The 13321-nt window shown below is 45.4% G+C and overlaps 1 protein-coding gene across 6 annotated transcripts in view; it reads right to left on the reverse strand.

Moving 5' to 3' along the window:
• The window catches only part of KDM6A (lysine demethylase 6A), a 133892-nt gene that overhangs the window by 64571 nt on the left and 56000 nt on the right, over positions 1 to 13321 (reverse strand). For all 6 annotated transcript variants that reach the window (XM_044283589.1, XM_044283588.1, XM_044283591.1 and 3 more), the window contains exons 5-6: positions 13171 to 13229; positions 12211 to 12331 (exon numbers count right to left, since the gene is read on the reverse strand). In XM_044283589.1, coding sequence (XP_044139524.1) covers positions 12211 to 12331; positions 13171 to 13229 — 180 coding nt within the window. The remainder of the gene's footprint in view (positions 1 to 12210; positions 12332 to 13170; positions 13230 to 13321) is intronic.

The raw sequence follows: 13321 nt of genomic DNA on the forward strand, positions 1-13321 counted from the left end.
CAGTCACCACTAAGTCAGCCACCCTGGTGGAGAGCTTAGGCGAGGGGTCCCGCTCCATGACCTAATCAGAGCCGGAAATTCTCCTTCAGACTTGCGCTCCCTAAGGGAGGGGAGAGTCGCCCGAACGCGCCTCTAGACGCGCCATCCGAGGAGGGATGCTGCTGCTCACGCTCCCTGTTAGTATTCGGGCGTCTTCTGTGGAAAACCACTTAGAGAGGTGGTTGGCGTCACAGGATTTGAAAATGCCCTATAGTCCAAAAAGGACGTGGCTCGTCCGAGCCGGATAATTCTCCTTCGGAGTACTCTCCCTAGGGAGGGGGAAGAGCAGTCCGCAAGCGCCACCGGCGAGGTGAGGGGGGTGGAGAGACAGAGACATCCGAGGTGGGATGCTGCCGCTCACGCTGCCTCTTCGTAGTCAGTCACCCACTGTGGGGACCACTGAGAGAGATGGAGTCGTTAGCGCCACAGGATTAAAGGACATGGTTGCCTTGGTGACTAAGACCAATTTAGCGGCCGCGCTGGACATGGCAGATGCCCAAGTGGGGACCGCAGGCCCCCAGGGACGTGGAGGAGGGGTGGAGGAGGGGGGTAAGGCAGGGATGCAGGTAATACTTATCTGCTCCTGCAGAACTTCTCCCTCGACTCCAGGACCAGCAGGGATGCACCTCATCAGGCTTCTGACTCCTTGTCCAGGAGTGCAGTGTTCTGGTGGAGGGTGGCAGCAGGAGACCCAGTAGCTGGTGGGATACCGGAGCTGCAGGTCGAGCCCGGATCCACTTGTCTTCTTTGGGGGGCAATGGAGGCAGCCAGGCAGCGTCCAAGGACGGCAGCGGGCATTCCACGGGGGACCAGGAAGGCGCCATGCAGACCTGTGTCCCCATCTAGAATAATATAAACAATTTTTGAAGGCTGAAAGGGGCTTTGAACTCAGAAAGCCTGGACATGGGGCAACAGCAGCAGTACCACTGAGCTACCAGCTTGCCTGGCACAAAACGGAGTAGAGTGATGAGGAGCTGCACGGCCATGAGCAAACAGAGTCTCCAGTGTAAGGAGAGTCAGAGCGGCATGCCGAGGCTCCGCCTCCCCTAACGCGTCATTATGGCGCGAAAAAAGCGCGCGAAAATAAGCGCGCGCGCGAAAATATGCGCGCGCGAAAATATGCGCGAAAATAAGCGCACCACGTGGAGGAGCGGCCTGCCGGCGGGCACTGAGGGAGCGCAGCAGCCAAGGCCCGACGAGAGAAGCGCTGAAGCCCACAGTTTAAGGGGAAGAGATGCCAGTACTCCAGTGCCAAAATGAAGAAAGTGCCCCATCAGGATCCTTCTTCAAGCTCACCCAGGCAGCCACAGACAAATAGACACAGAGGGAGGGGGAGGGATTGCAACACTTATCTGCTCAGCATGCTCCCTCGATGTCCAGACCAGCAGGGATGCGCCTCTTCAGACTTCTGACTCCAATCCAGGAGAACAGTGCTCTGGAGGAGGGTAGGCAGCAGGCATCCCAGCAGCTGGTGGGATGCCGGAGCTAACAGGTCGAGCCCGGATCCACTTATCTTCTTGGGGGGAAATGGAGGCAGCCAGGCAACGTCCCAAAGACGGCGGCGGGCACTCCATGGGGGACCAGGAAGGCGCCATGCCGACCTGTGTCCCCATCTAGAATAAAAATAACAAAAAGGAGTAGAATCAGAGAGTGTCAACCTCCTTCACCAGACACTAAGCAAAGACTGAGTTCCTCCTGGTGGAGTCTGGGGGTATAGCCCGAGGAGGAGGAGCTCTTTCATTTGCATAGTGTCCCTCCTACTAATACCTCTAAGCTATACCCATGGTCTGTGTCCCCCATGGAAAAAAGCACGAGAAATAAAATTTTGATGATCTTTAAATATTGCAACAGAATGAGATAATAGTACAAGGTCTCCATTAAAAATACACACTTTCTTATAGTGGTTTTTATTTTTGGTTTGCGAATCCCATGGATTTCACGTGTTTTTCACAAATTTTTTAGTTTTTTTTATATGTTCTTACATTTCTATTACAACGGATATGTCAAAAATGTCAAAAAGTATGACTTGGAGCATACTGCATTTTAAACATCTCCAATGAACCAAATAAAAAAAGATTGTCTGGTTTCAGAATGTATCCAGACAACACTGAAGATTAGCCTGAATAAAGAATAGAATGGTACTTACCCTGCAACTCTAGAACTGCCGCTCAAGTTTTCCTATCTAGGTTCTGTTTTCTCAGCTGCGATGGTGATGTCATGTCCATAACATGTGATCACTGCAGCCAAACTGGCCTCTTGGCTGCAGCAGTCATTTGTGAAGTTGCTGTTGCACCCAAGTAAACAGAGCCTAGTAGGGAGAACCAGAACAGCAGTGCTGGATTTTCTAGGTAGGTACTGCTCTGTTCTTTATTGCATCCTATTCTTAAGTGTTGTCTGGTTTCTTATTCAAACTAAACAGCCCATTTAATGGCCAGACACTTTTTTGTGATTTAGCGATTTGGTGGTGTAATGGGCCACTTTTATTTTTTGGGATGCAAAAATAATTTTGGAGGAGTTTTTTTTTATTTCTACATGACGCAATTTTCTGTGACACTTTCTTTGTTATTAGGTTTTATCACAGATTTTTTTTTTCCTGCAGGGGGAAGACCAAAGAATTTTTTATGTCTTTTAGAGTATTTTTACCTGTGGCTATCCGGCAGGCTGTTCTGGCAGGTGAACAGCCCGCCGGATCCACCATGCCGCAAGTGCCCGTGTGCTCGGGACAGCACGGCACATCACGGCCAGAGATTGCTGGACTAAAAGTCCTGCATGTCCAACTTTTTAGTGTGGCGATCACTGCCATGCTGCGCCATAGCTCCACTCCCGCTATAGTCAATGGGGAGTGGCAGTCCGGCGAAATAGCAGCAGGACGGATCTGACAGGGTGAACAGCCTGTCGGATCAGTCCTGCCGCAAGTGTGAAAGTACCCTAACAGTCCTTACAGGAAAATTCTTGCACCGGCAAGGGAACTAAAATAACAGCCTTGCTGGTGAACTACTGCCGGCTGGCAACCCAAGCCACCCATCAAACCATGATAGTTTTGTTCCGCATCCAATTCCCATTATTGGGGGATTGGATGCGGACCCCTTAATTACAATGGGGCCACAAGAGATGCAGACAGCACACTCTGAGCTGTCTGCATCTTTTTCCGCTCCATTGAAACTAAGGGGTCCACATCTAATGCCCCAATAATGGGAATTGTATGCGGAACAAAACTATCATGGTTTGATGGGGCTTTATCACTTTATTTAATCAGGTTACCTTTAATTTTAAAGAACATGGCCCAGGAGAGATGGGAACACGACACTGACTGGAGTCCTTTCCTGCAGTCAGTGACGTGTTCCCGCCTCTCTGTAGCCCTCTCCACGCCCCCCTTCCTTCCCAAATGTGACATTTATTTCATTGGTGGCAGTGGTGATGTCCCTCCCCTCTCCAGCAGCACGCAAGTGTCCTTTGGAACTTCAAGCTCCCTTACGTGCTGCCGCTGCTGCAGGGGAGGAGGGACCTGTGAGCGCACTAAGGGAGAAAGCTCCCTTCACGTGCAGGTGCCGGATGAAAGCGCTGGTGCCTGCATGTGAAGGGAGCCGTCTCTCACTGCGCCCCTGGGGCAGGAAGAAGTGCGCTGGCAAGCTCCTCCTCCTGCACGGTCAGTGTGCAGGAGAGGAGCAGCGCTCTGAAGGATGGTCGGGGTCCGGACAACTGGTGGCCGCGGTCCGTATTTGGACCGAGGTCCGCCAGTTGAGTACCCCTGCCATACAGTATTATTCTGAAGTTTTGAACGACGTGACTTTGGATGAAGCATCCGAATGCTCTCTTTGCTCAACACTACCTATGAGGTGTATTTTTATTTTGTATATATTTTATTTTTATTTATTTTTTCATTTTGGGGAAAGGCGGGGGGGGGGGGGGGATAATTAGAATTTTTGTATTTCACATTTATTTATTTTTTTTAACTTTTACACTTTTTTTTTATAGTTCCCACAAGAAATCAGATTGCTTCTCTCATACATTCCAATGTATTAGCATTGCAGTGTAAGAGAAAAAAAAACTATTTCTCACAGACAAAGGCTCCATGGGAACTAATGTGAGGCAGCTTCAATTCATTCTGGAGGACTGAAGCTGCCGCACAATGCATCCGGCTCCCCCCGATCAGAGCACACACAGAAGAGTGTGCTTCCAGGTTTTAGCGCATCCAGATGCCGTTGTCATGCACATGGCATCTGAAGGGTTAAATGTCCGTGATCAGCATCATTGCCAGTGGCCTGCTGTATGAAACATCAAGCACCCGGCGGCTATGGCGCCTGCTGTGCTCCCGAGCTGGTGCCACCTTTAAAGTCCCGGTCAGTGAAGGCGTTAAGAGTTCACACAACAGATTTTGAAAAACACGTTGTCATTTTTTTTTCCCAGTGCAAAAACAAAAAACACCTTTTTCATGCGTTTGACGCATCTTTTGTAACCTCCGAGTGTTCGCTCCAATACAAAGTTTCAGCTTGAGGTCAGTACAAACGGTTTTTGGTGCTGATTTAGAAGCATTTTTGCCTCAAAATCAAACCCCAGCTCAAAACAGCATCCTGTTCATTTCAGTAAAAAAAAAATGTGGGGAAAAAAGAAGCTGCATGCATCATCTTGGGGCACAATCAGCGCCGAATCTGTCACTGCAATGAAGAGGAAGCCAAAAAAAAATATTAAAAAAAAAAAAAACTGCTCAATGTGTAAGTCCACTTTTTTCCCCCCGTAGTGTTTTTTTTTTGCGCAGACATGCTTCAAAAACCTCAAGACCTAGCCCTAAAGATGGAAAAAGTTCTGAAATGTGTAGCCCTTTTATACCAACGGTACGTGCAAAAAAGGTTTTTGATCTAGACAGTATGGTGACATCATACATATGGGTCATCACTAGGCACGGAAAAATTAGAGGATTCATTCTGAGGGTGATTAATTGAACATACTCCTCCTCTCTGCTCGGGTGCCAGCTCTAGCCAACAGCTTGCTATGACACGAGCATCAGCTACCTAGTGCTGCCAGTGGAACAACCATCTGCATTTACACTGCCTGATGAGCAAGCAGTTATTGGGGAGGGACTGTTCCTTCCTGATAATTGAATGCTCATCAATGGAGGTGAAGAGTTCCATTTACATGCAGTGATCTCCTCCACTGTAGGGTGACGAGCCATGGCTACTGCCATCCTCATACCGATTCATTGTTTCTGGGCAGCAAGTCACTGTTCACAGAGCACGATCTGCTGCCCAGAAACGAGAATTTAATTTGTTGCATGAAAGATTATTTCATTCAAGCGTTTTGCCTGTTCGTCGGGTGATTGGCAACGCATTTACGGTAATGGTTGTACCTGATAATTGGGTCGTGTAAACCCACCTTTCAAAAAAGTGTAAAACAATCACACATTGTCTCCTGGTGGAATACAGCCACATGACTTAGGCCAGCCTTATTCTCAGCCTCCTCTTGGGAGTTACTATATGTATTGTTGTGCTTTTTTAAGTGTTTTAGCCATGCTATTTGTCTAATAAAGACTGGGAAGGAGTTTATTGGTTTGCTAACCTTTTTGTTATACCCACCAGTGTTGTTGTTTGTCCTGTACATGCTATACTTGGAGGGTTTGCGCACGTAACATTTTTCGTAGTGGTGCCCACCAATCTCATATTACACACATTCAAAGGGGAGACAGCTCGTAGGTGTAAGCCGCTAGATTGGCACAAGATTTAAACGAGTTGTCCAGGAACACTCCTATGCCTCTGACATCTGGCATGGAGACAACTGCATGCTGGGTGGGCCAGATGCCGAGGCAGCCATCGGACCACCAGTTAGTATAATAGTACATAAGTTTCATCACACAGAACAAGACCCGTGCACAATGCTGGCTAGCTTGCCTTGAGAACTGTTGAGGCCAGTGTGCAGTTGGGTGTCTTCACGCTCAATGTCAGAGAGGGTGGGAAGTTCATGCCTGGGCATCCCATTGAATACTGATATTACTAGACACAGAATACTGTATAGATACAGTTTTGTTGCTATCTTCCAGGCCACCCACTCCTACACAGCCATTTTGGTCACGTGAATACTGAGTTTCCCAGACACAGAATGACAATCAGCTTGTAGGCCATTTGGAAGAGTCATACAATACAGTAGAAGAGATTACACGTATTTACCCTGAATGACTCTACTGTTCTGTTAATAGCAATGTGTCTGGGAAGCATGACATCACCCTCTCCAGAAACTAAGCTCCATGCATTGCCTTGGTGAAGACAGACTCATCAAGGAAAACTTCATTGGATTTTCACTTTCATTACACTGTAATAATTTGTAATCTCTGTACACCACGGTAACTCAGGGTAGCAGGGAACACAAGATCCGAGTGTCGTCTCCACGTATAGATGATGACAGTAATATAACAGAGCCATATGGAGCACTGTTGTTCTGCACACAGGGTATGAAATTATATCACGTAGTTCCACAGTTTCCATGGTAAATGCTACTGTACTCAAGATCGTGGAAGGATCCGCCCCTTGCTGAATTATGGGGGAAATACATCACCCAAAGAAGCTGTACAGCTCTTTGCAACCTCACTACAGAGGTGATCTAGGTGTGCTAAGAACTAGCAGCTCACAGACACTCCCAATTCCTTGCGATCACATTGCCGCTGGGACCGGAGCAAGAAGCAGCATTGGCGCTTGCTAATTTCTATATGCAATGCTTGTTGAGTGCTGTGTATAGAGCAATGAGAATGAAGGGACGGTGAAACACTGCACATGCCTTCTTTAAACTGGGGGGGGGCAGCAAAGGGCTGGTTCGCCGATCCAGCAGCTACGATTTCTGAACAGAGCGCTGGTGCCTTCTCAAACAGATGATCGGCAAGAGTCATGGGTGTCAGACCCCCACCGATCAGATACCGATGACCTATCCAGAGGAAAGGTCATCAGTATCGAAATACCAGAAAACCCTTTCAATGAAACAACCCTTTAAATCTGCCTACACAAATCATGTTCAGTAATTCTCCCAAAAGCCCAATATAATTTCCTCCCAAAACTGCATCTCAAATCTAAATGTCAAGCAACAGCTCACAGTAGGAGACACAAGTTATCTGGGAGCCATAGATCTGAAAATCACAGGACAAATACAATCTGAAGCTGCACCATGTAGCATCCTGTATATAGCCAAGTGCTGGGAGAAATCTGCCAGGCAGTAATATTCACAACAGGAACTGATTTCAGCACTTCTAAAGTAAAATATCCATTTAAAATCTGTTACAATGTGCATGAGTTACCCGCTTATATGTTAGGAGCATACATCATACCATATGCAGTCACAAAATATACAAGAATACAAAACCATTTAAAACCAATTAAAAGTTGCCATGTCGTCATACTTCGACAAGCAGCGGTGCCTGAAAGCTTGGGAATCCTTTGGAATTTTCTATTTTACTTCTTAAATTTGACCTAAAACTATATCATATTTTCATATAAGTCCTAAAAGTAAATAGGGATTACCAAACCAAATTTTTTTATTCATACTTGGTCATGCATTTATTGAGGAAAAAGATCCGTTATCACATATCTGTGAGTGGTTAAAGTATGTGAACCTTTAAGATTAGCAGATAATTTGAGGTGAAATTAGAGTCGGGTATTTTTAATCGAATGACAATCAGGTGTGGTTGGGTGACCAGTCTAATTTAAAGAACAGAGATCTATCAAAAGTCTAATCTTCACAGCACTTTTGTGGAACAGTATAATGGCACGGACAAATGAGAGTTCTGAGGACCTCAGAAAAATGGTTGTTGATGCTCATCAGGCAGGAAAAATCTATAAAACCATCTCTAAAGAGTGTGCACTCCAGCAATCCACAGTAAGATAGATTGGGGAAAGACAAATGGGGGAAATTCAAGACCATCATTACTCTACCCAGGAGAGATAAACCAACAAATATCACACCAAGAGCATAGTCCACAAGGTGACAAAAGAACTCAAGGTAACCTCTAGGCAAGAAATGGTCCCTCTCACATCAGCTAATGTTAATGAGTCCATCAGGATGTCAATGAACAACAATGGTGTGCATGGCAGGATTGTAAGAAAGCTGATGCTCTCAAAAAAGAACATTGCTGCCCGTTTGCAGTTTGCCAAGATCACCTGGACAAGCCAGTAGGCTATTGGCCCAGATTAACCATAGTATACGCCCAAAAATATGTCTAAACTTTTTTCCATCATGCTCAATAAAGGGTGGGTTTAGTGGAAAGTTGGTGGGGGCTTAATGGGAAAAGGTGGGACCGAAGACTTTGTGCCAAAATGGTGGTGCATTTCTGGAGTAAGAATCTGTCTCAAAGTAAGGCCTCATGCACACGACCGTTGTAGTGTTCCGTTCTGCAAAATGGGGTTCCGTTGTTCCGTGAGCCTTTATTTTTGGAGGATCACCAGACATGAAGGAAAGTAAAAAAAAAAAAAAAAAAGTCTAAGTCAAGTTTGCCATGCAAATGATAGGAAAAAACGTACTTGTGTGCCTCCGGGTTTTTACACGGCCCCATTGACTTGAATGGGTCCGCGAACCGTTTCCCGCGAAAAAAATAGGACAGGTTATTTTTTTTATTTTTTTTGGCGGACTGGAACCACTGATCACGGACACAGATGACAAACGGTGCATTAGCAGAGTTTTCAACAAACCCATTGAAAGTCAATGGGTCCGCAGAAAATCATGAAAAACGGAACAATGGACACGGAATGAAACAACGGTCGTGTGCATGAGGTCTAAGCCAACCAATGGTTGGAAAAGAGTTAGTGGAAAGTGTCTATATCCGTGCACAACCAGCCTGAGCTATGGTGATAAATCTGGGGCCTAGGCAGCCTGTATAAGATTATGCCATCTTTACGATTAGTAAATGTGGGTCAATGTTTTGTGGACTGATGAGGCCAAAATAGTACTTTTTGGTTTAACCTTTTCCTGAGGTGGCAATTTTCCATTGTTGTGTTTTCATTTTATGCTCCCTGCAGTTTCCAGAGCCATAACTTTTTATTTTCCTGTCCACATAGTTGTATGAGGACTTGTTTCGTTCTGGGACAAGTTGTACCTTTTAATTTGCCATCATTTAATATTGCTTAGCATATAAGTGGGAAACTGGAAAAAAAAAAAGCCAAATGGGGTGAAATTGGAAAAATTGTAATCTAATGATTGCATGTTGGGGTCCACTTGGAGACCTAAAAAAAAGTTTTAAAAAATATATAAAATTCTAATCACCCCTCTTTCCCTAAAATAAAAAAACATGATGGGCATTGCATTGTTTGAAAACACCCGTGATATCCAAATATAAAAAAAGTTATACCATACGGTGCAATGGAAAAATAAAATAAAAGTGGTTGATTCACAGTCTTTCTTTACCACTTCATCGCTCCCAACAAATTGAAGAAAAAAAGTGTTCAAAAAGTCACACACACAAAATGGTATCAATAAAAACTACAGATGGCATACTGAACGTCATAAAAACAAAACCCATAAACCTGTAGAGGAAGTAATTTTTTTCCATTACCCTATACATAGAACGCTATAGTACAATTCGGTGGGTGCTGCAACTTGCTGGCCTTAATTGTAATATACACATAATAAGCCTAGAAGATTAGTGTAGGCTCTGGCTCATTACTTTCATGGAACGTCTTTGCCGATCTGTGCCCGTGAAAGGCGATCCTGCTCGGCAAGCGTGTGCTTCTGGATGTTAGGCTTCTCAGGTGCTATGGTCATATTTGACCACAGCATCTGAGTGGTTAAATGTCCCTGATCAGCATCACCGCCGATTACGGTCATTAGCCTCGGTTGTTATGGAGCAGACGCCATCTTTAAAGACCTGACATGTCGGGAAGAGTTTAAGAAACTGAATCACTGCATTCCAGCATAAAAAACTTTGTGGTGGTGGTATCATGATTTGTGGCAGTTTCGCTGCATCTGGGCCAGGACAGCTGGTCATAATTGATAAAACAATGAATTCTGATTTATACCAGCAAATTCTAAAGGAAAATGTCAGGATATCGATTCATGAGCTGAATCTCAAGAGAACCTGGGTCATGCACTAAGAAAACAACCCTAAGCACACAATTATCCAACAATGGTTAAAGAAGAATAAAGTTTAGAGAAGTGCGATGCTCCACTGGGCTCCCTCGATGTAAATATTCAGTTTGACATTGCAGCAGCCAATTACAGGCCGTGGTGGTGACCGAATCCCCTTGCGTCACATGACCATTTGTCATGAAGTAAGGGGAGAGGATGACAGCAATGTCAAACCGGATGTTTACAGTGAGGGAGCCCAGGGGAGCATTGCAGGCCTGGAGAAGGAGCTGGGAGTCAGCACAGGGAAGTAGGTAAGTAATCTTCCGTTTACAGGTCCAGTCAAGTGAGTGGGTTTTGATGGGCAAAAGATTTTATTTTATTTTTATTTTCCGGTCTGCGCATGTGCGGAAAAAAATTAATGCCGGATCCGTTTTGCCAGATGACACCGGAAAGACGGATCCAGCATTTCAATGCATTTTTTTGACTGATCAGGCATTTTTAAGACTGATCAGGATCCTGATCAGTCTTAGGCTACTTTCACACTAGCGTTGTTTAAATCCGGCGTTCAATTCCGACACCGGAACTGCCCACCGGTTCTGGAAAAACGTGTGAAAACGGATTACATTTGAATCCTGATCAGGATTTTGATCACAATGAAAAAATGCATTGGAAAAAAAAGGATCCGCCATTTATGGACTAACTTTTTTTTCACATTTCTCGGGTTTAACATGCAAAAGCCGGATCCGGTTTGACTGAAAACACAGCGCCGGATCCGGCGTTAATACAAGTCAATGGGAAAAAGACCTGATCCGGCATTCAGTCAAAGTGTTTAGGATTTTTGGCCGGAGGTAAAAATACAACATGCTACGGTTTTCTGAAAAGCCCAATCAGTCAAAAAGACTGAACTGAAGACATCCTGATGCATCCTGAACAGATTGCTCTCCATTCAGAATGCATGGGGATAAAACTGATCAGTTCTTTTCCGGATTTGAGCCCCTAGGACGGAACTCAGCGCCGGAAAAGAAAAACGCTAGTGTGAAAGTACCCTAACTAATGCCATCAGTTTGCATACGTTTTGCCGGATCCAGCATGCAGTTCCAGCGACGGAACTGCCTGCCGGATTACTCTGCCGCAAGTGTGAAAGTACCCTTAAGCAATGGGCCATTTTTTTATGACAAATTTCTTTTAAGTACACAGCCTTTTTAGGTGTCTGTCAGATGCTCTTAAATGGGCAGTGCCTGCCGCTGCCTCTCCGGCAGGCTGCTCCATCATAGAACAGCTTGCCGGAGTTCTCTGGATTGCTGGATACTGCCGCCTGCCCCCCGGACACCGATGACTATAATGGTTTCCTGCAGAGATCCGGCAAATATGGCGGAAATCAGCCGGGCAAAAAACACTGCACGCAGCGTTTTGTCTAGCTAATTCTCCGCTGGAATAGCCAGATGCAGGTGTGAAAGAAGAGAAGCAATAAATGCATCAAGACATTGCAGCCATCAGTGAATGTACACATTACTCCTAAAGGCTCTGCTCTCACTGCAAAGGACGCAGCCTCTGCACTGTGATCGACAGGGCCAGGCAATAAAAACTATGATCACGTTTGGCCCCATCTTGTTCTGAATTGAAAATGGAGAGGGTGAGGAAACTGCTGAGAGAGTTGAGCCTCTATGTGTAATGGCAACGTCCCCGTTGCTCCTAGAGGTTCATTTTCAAATATCAAAACTTCATTTTTCTCAGCAATGCGGGCACATACGAACATGGGACTAACACAGATGTCTTCACCTGCCAAGCACACATGTAACAGGTCAGCCAGTTTCATAGGTACAAATCTGCTGACAGAGGGCCTTTAAACCAGTAAAAACAATAATGCCTACTTCAGAATAAGCTCCATTAAAACAGCAGATTTTCCAACACCTCGAGAGGCAGACCTACTGTAGCTTATCCGCTACAAGGACTATGTGGTCTGCCAAGTCTCTGCCACCACCATGCATATTTCTTGCTCTTCAAATGCATTTAATCGACATTCAGAACATGCCTCTGCTGCGGCATATAAACCACTAGTGCAGAATGGCACAACCACTGACCAACAGAGCCAACCTACAAACATTCAGAAGCTGAACTAGTCCACAAAACAGTGATTACCTTTAAACTTGACTCATAATCCGTGTTCACTTTGAACATAAGTCCAAGTCGCAAATGAATTTCCTTGGCGCGACAAAAGCCTGGATCGACGTAAAGCACTTCTTGAAATGCTCTAATTGCCCTAAAAGAATGAAAAATTGAGATTATTGCGAGATTGATAAATCTCAGCACGGGGTTTACAACCTAACATTCCCACCGAGCAGTGTTCAAAGTCCAGCTTATGCCAACCTTCTGCTATGGCAGCAAAAACACTAATCAGCATGTCGGCAAATGGACTGACAGCGCGCAGTGTGGAAATGGTGAGATGGGAATAAGCGCCAGCCCAGGTGGCCGGGCTTACAGAAACAACTGAGCGGACCGCACTCCGCTGTTCCCATAGCTCCCATTGTGGAGCTTGTTCTGCTGTGCTGCTTGCTTAGCTCCTATTCATTACAACGGGAGTAACAGGAGCCTGATCGGTTGTTCCGTAAACTCGGCCACCTGGTGCCAGTGAGATTGGATGTCCCTTTTAAAGATGACCTGTCCCCTCTCCTGACATGTCTGGTTTAGTAACTACTAACATCCCCCTTGTAATAACAATTCTGGAGCATCTATTGTTATGACTTTGTTATTCCATTCCTTTATTATTCTTTTTATAAATGAATTGCTAGGGTCTGAATTGGTGTTACCAGTTGGGGGTGTATCCTGCACAGCGACACTATCCAATCAGTGCTGCTGTTGTCAGATTGTGCAAGGACACCCCCCCCCAACCCCACCCCCCAACTGGTAGCACCCATCTGGACCTTCACTGGAAACTGCTAGTAATAAATTCCTAACTTCTAGAAAGAATAATTAAGGAATGGCACATCATAGTGATGGAACAGATCCTCCAGAAGGGTTATTACATGGGGAAGGCCCGTAGCTGCTGGAAGACAGGAGGTGACAGCTCCCCTTGAAGCAGAATACAGACAGAATACCTACCAGTGAAATGCATTGTAATGGAAGTAGACCAATCCAAGGCCATAAAGAAAGGCAGCATTCTGAAAAACAAGATTTATGTTAGGCGGTAATGCATATAACCAGCTATACACCAGCAATGAACAAAACATTAGAAGGGAATGTACCACACAGA

The sequence above is a fragment of the Bufo gargarizans genome, chromosome 3 (assembly GCF_014858855.1).
Source record: "Bufo gargarizans isolate SCDJY-AF-19 chromosome 3, ASM1485885v1, whole genome shotgun sequence".
NCBI classification, from domain to species: Eukaryota; Metazoa; Chordata; class Amphibia; order Anura; family Bufonidae; genus Bufo; species Bufo gargarizans.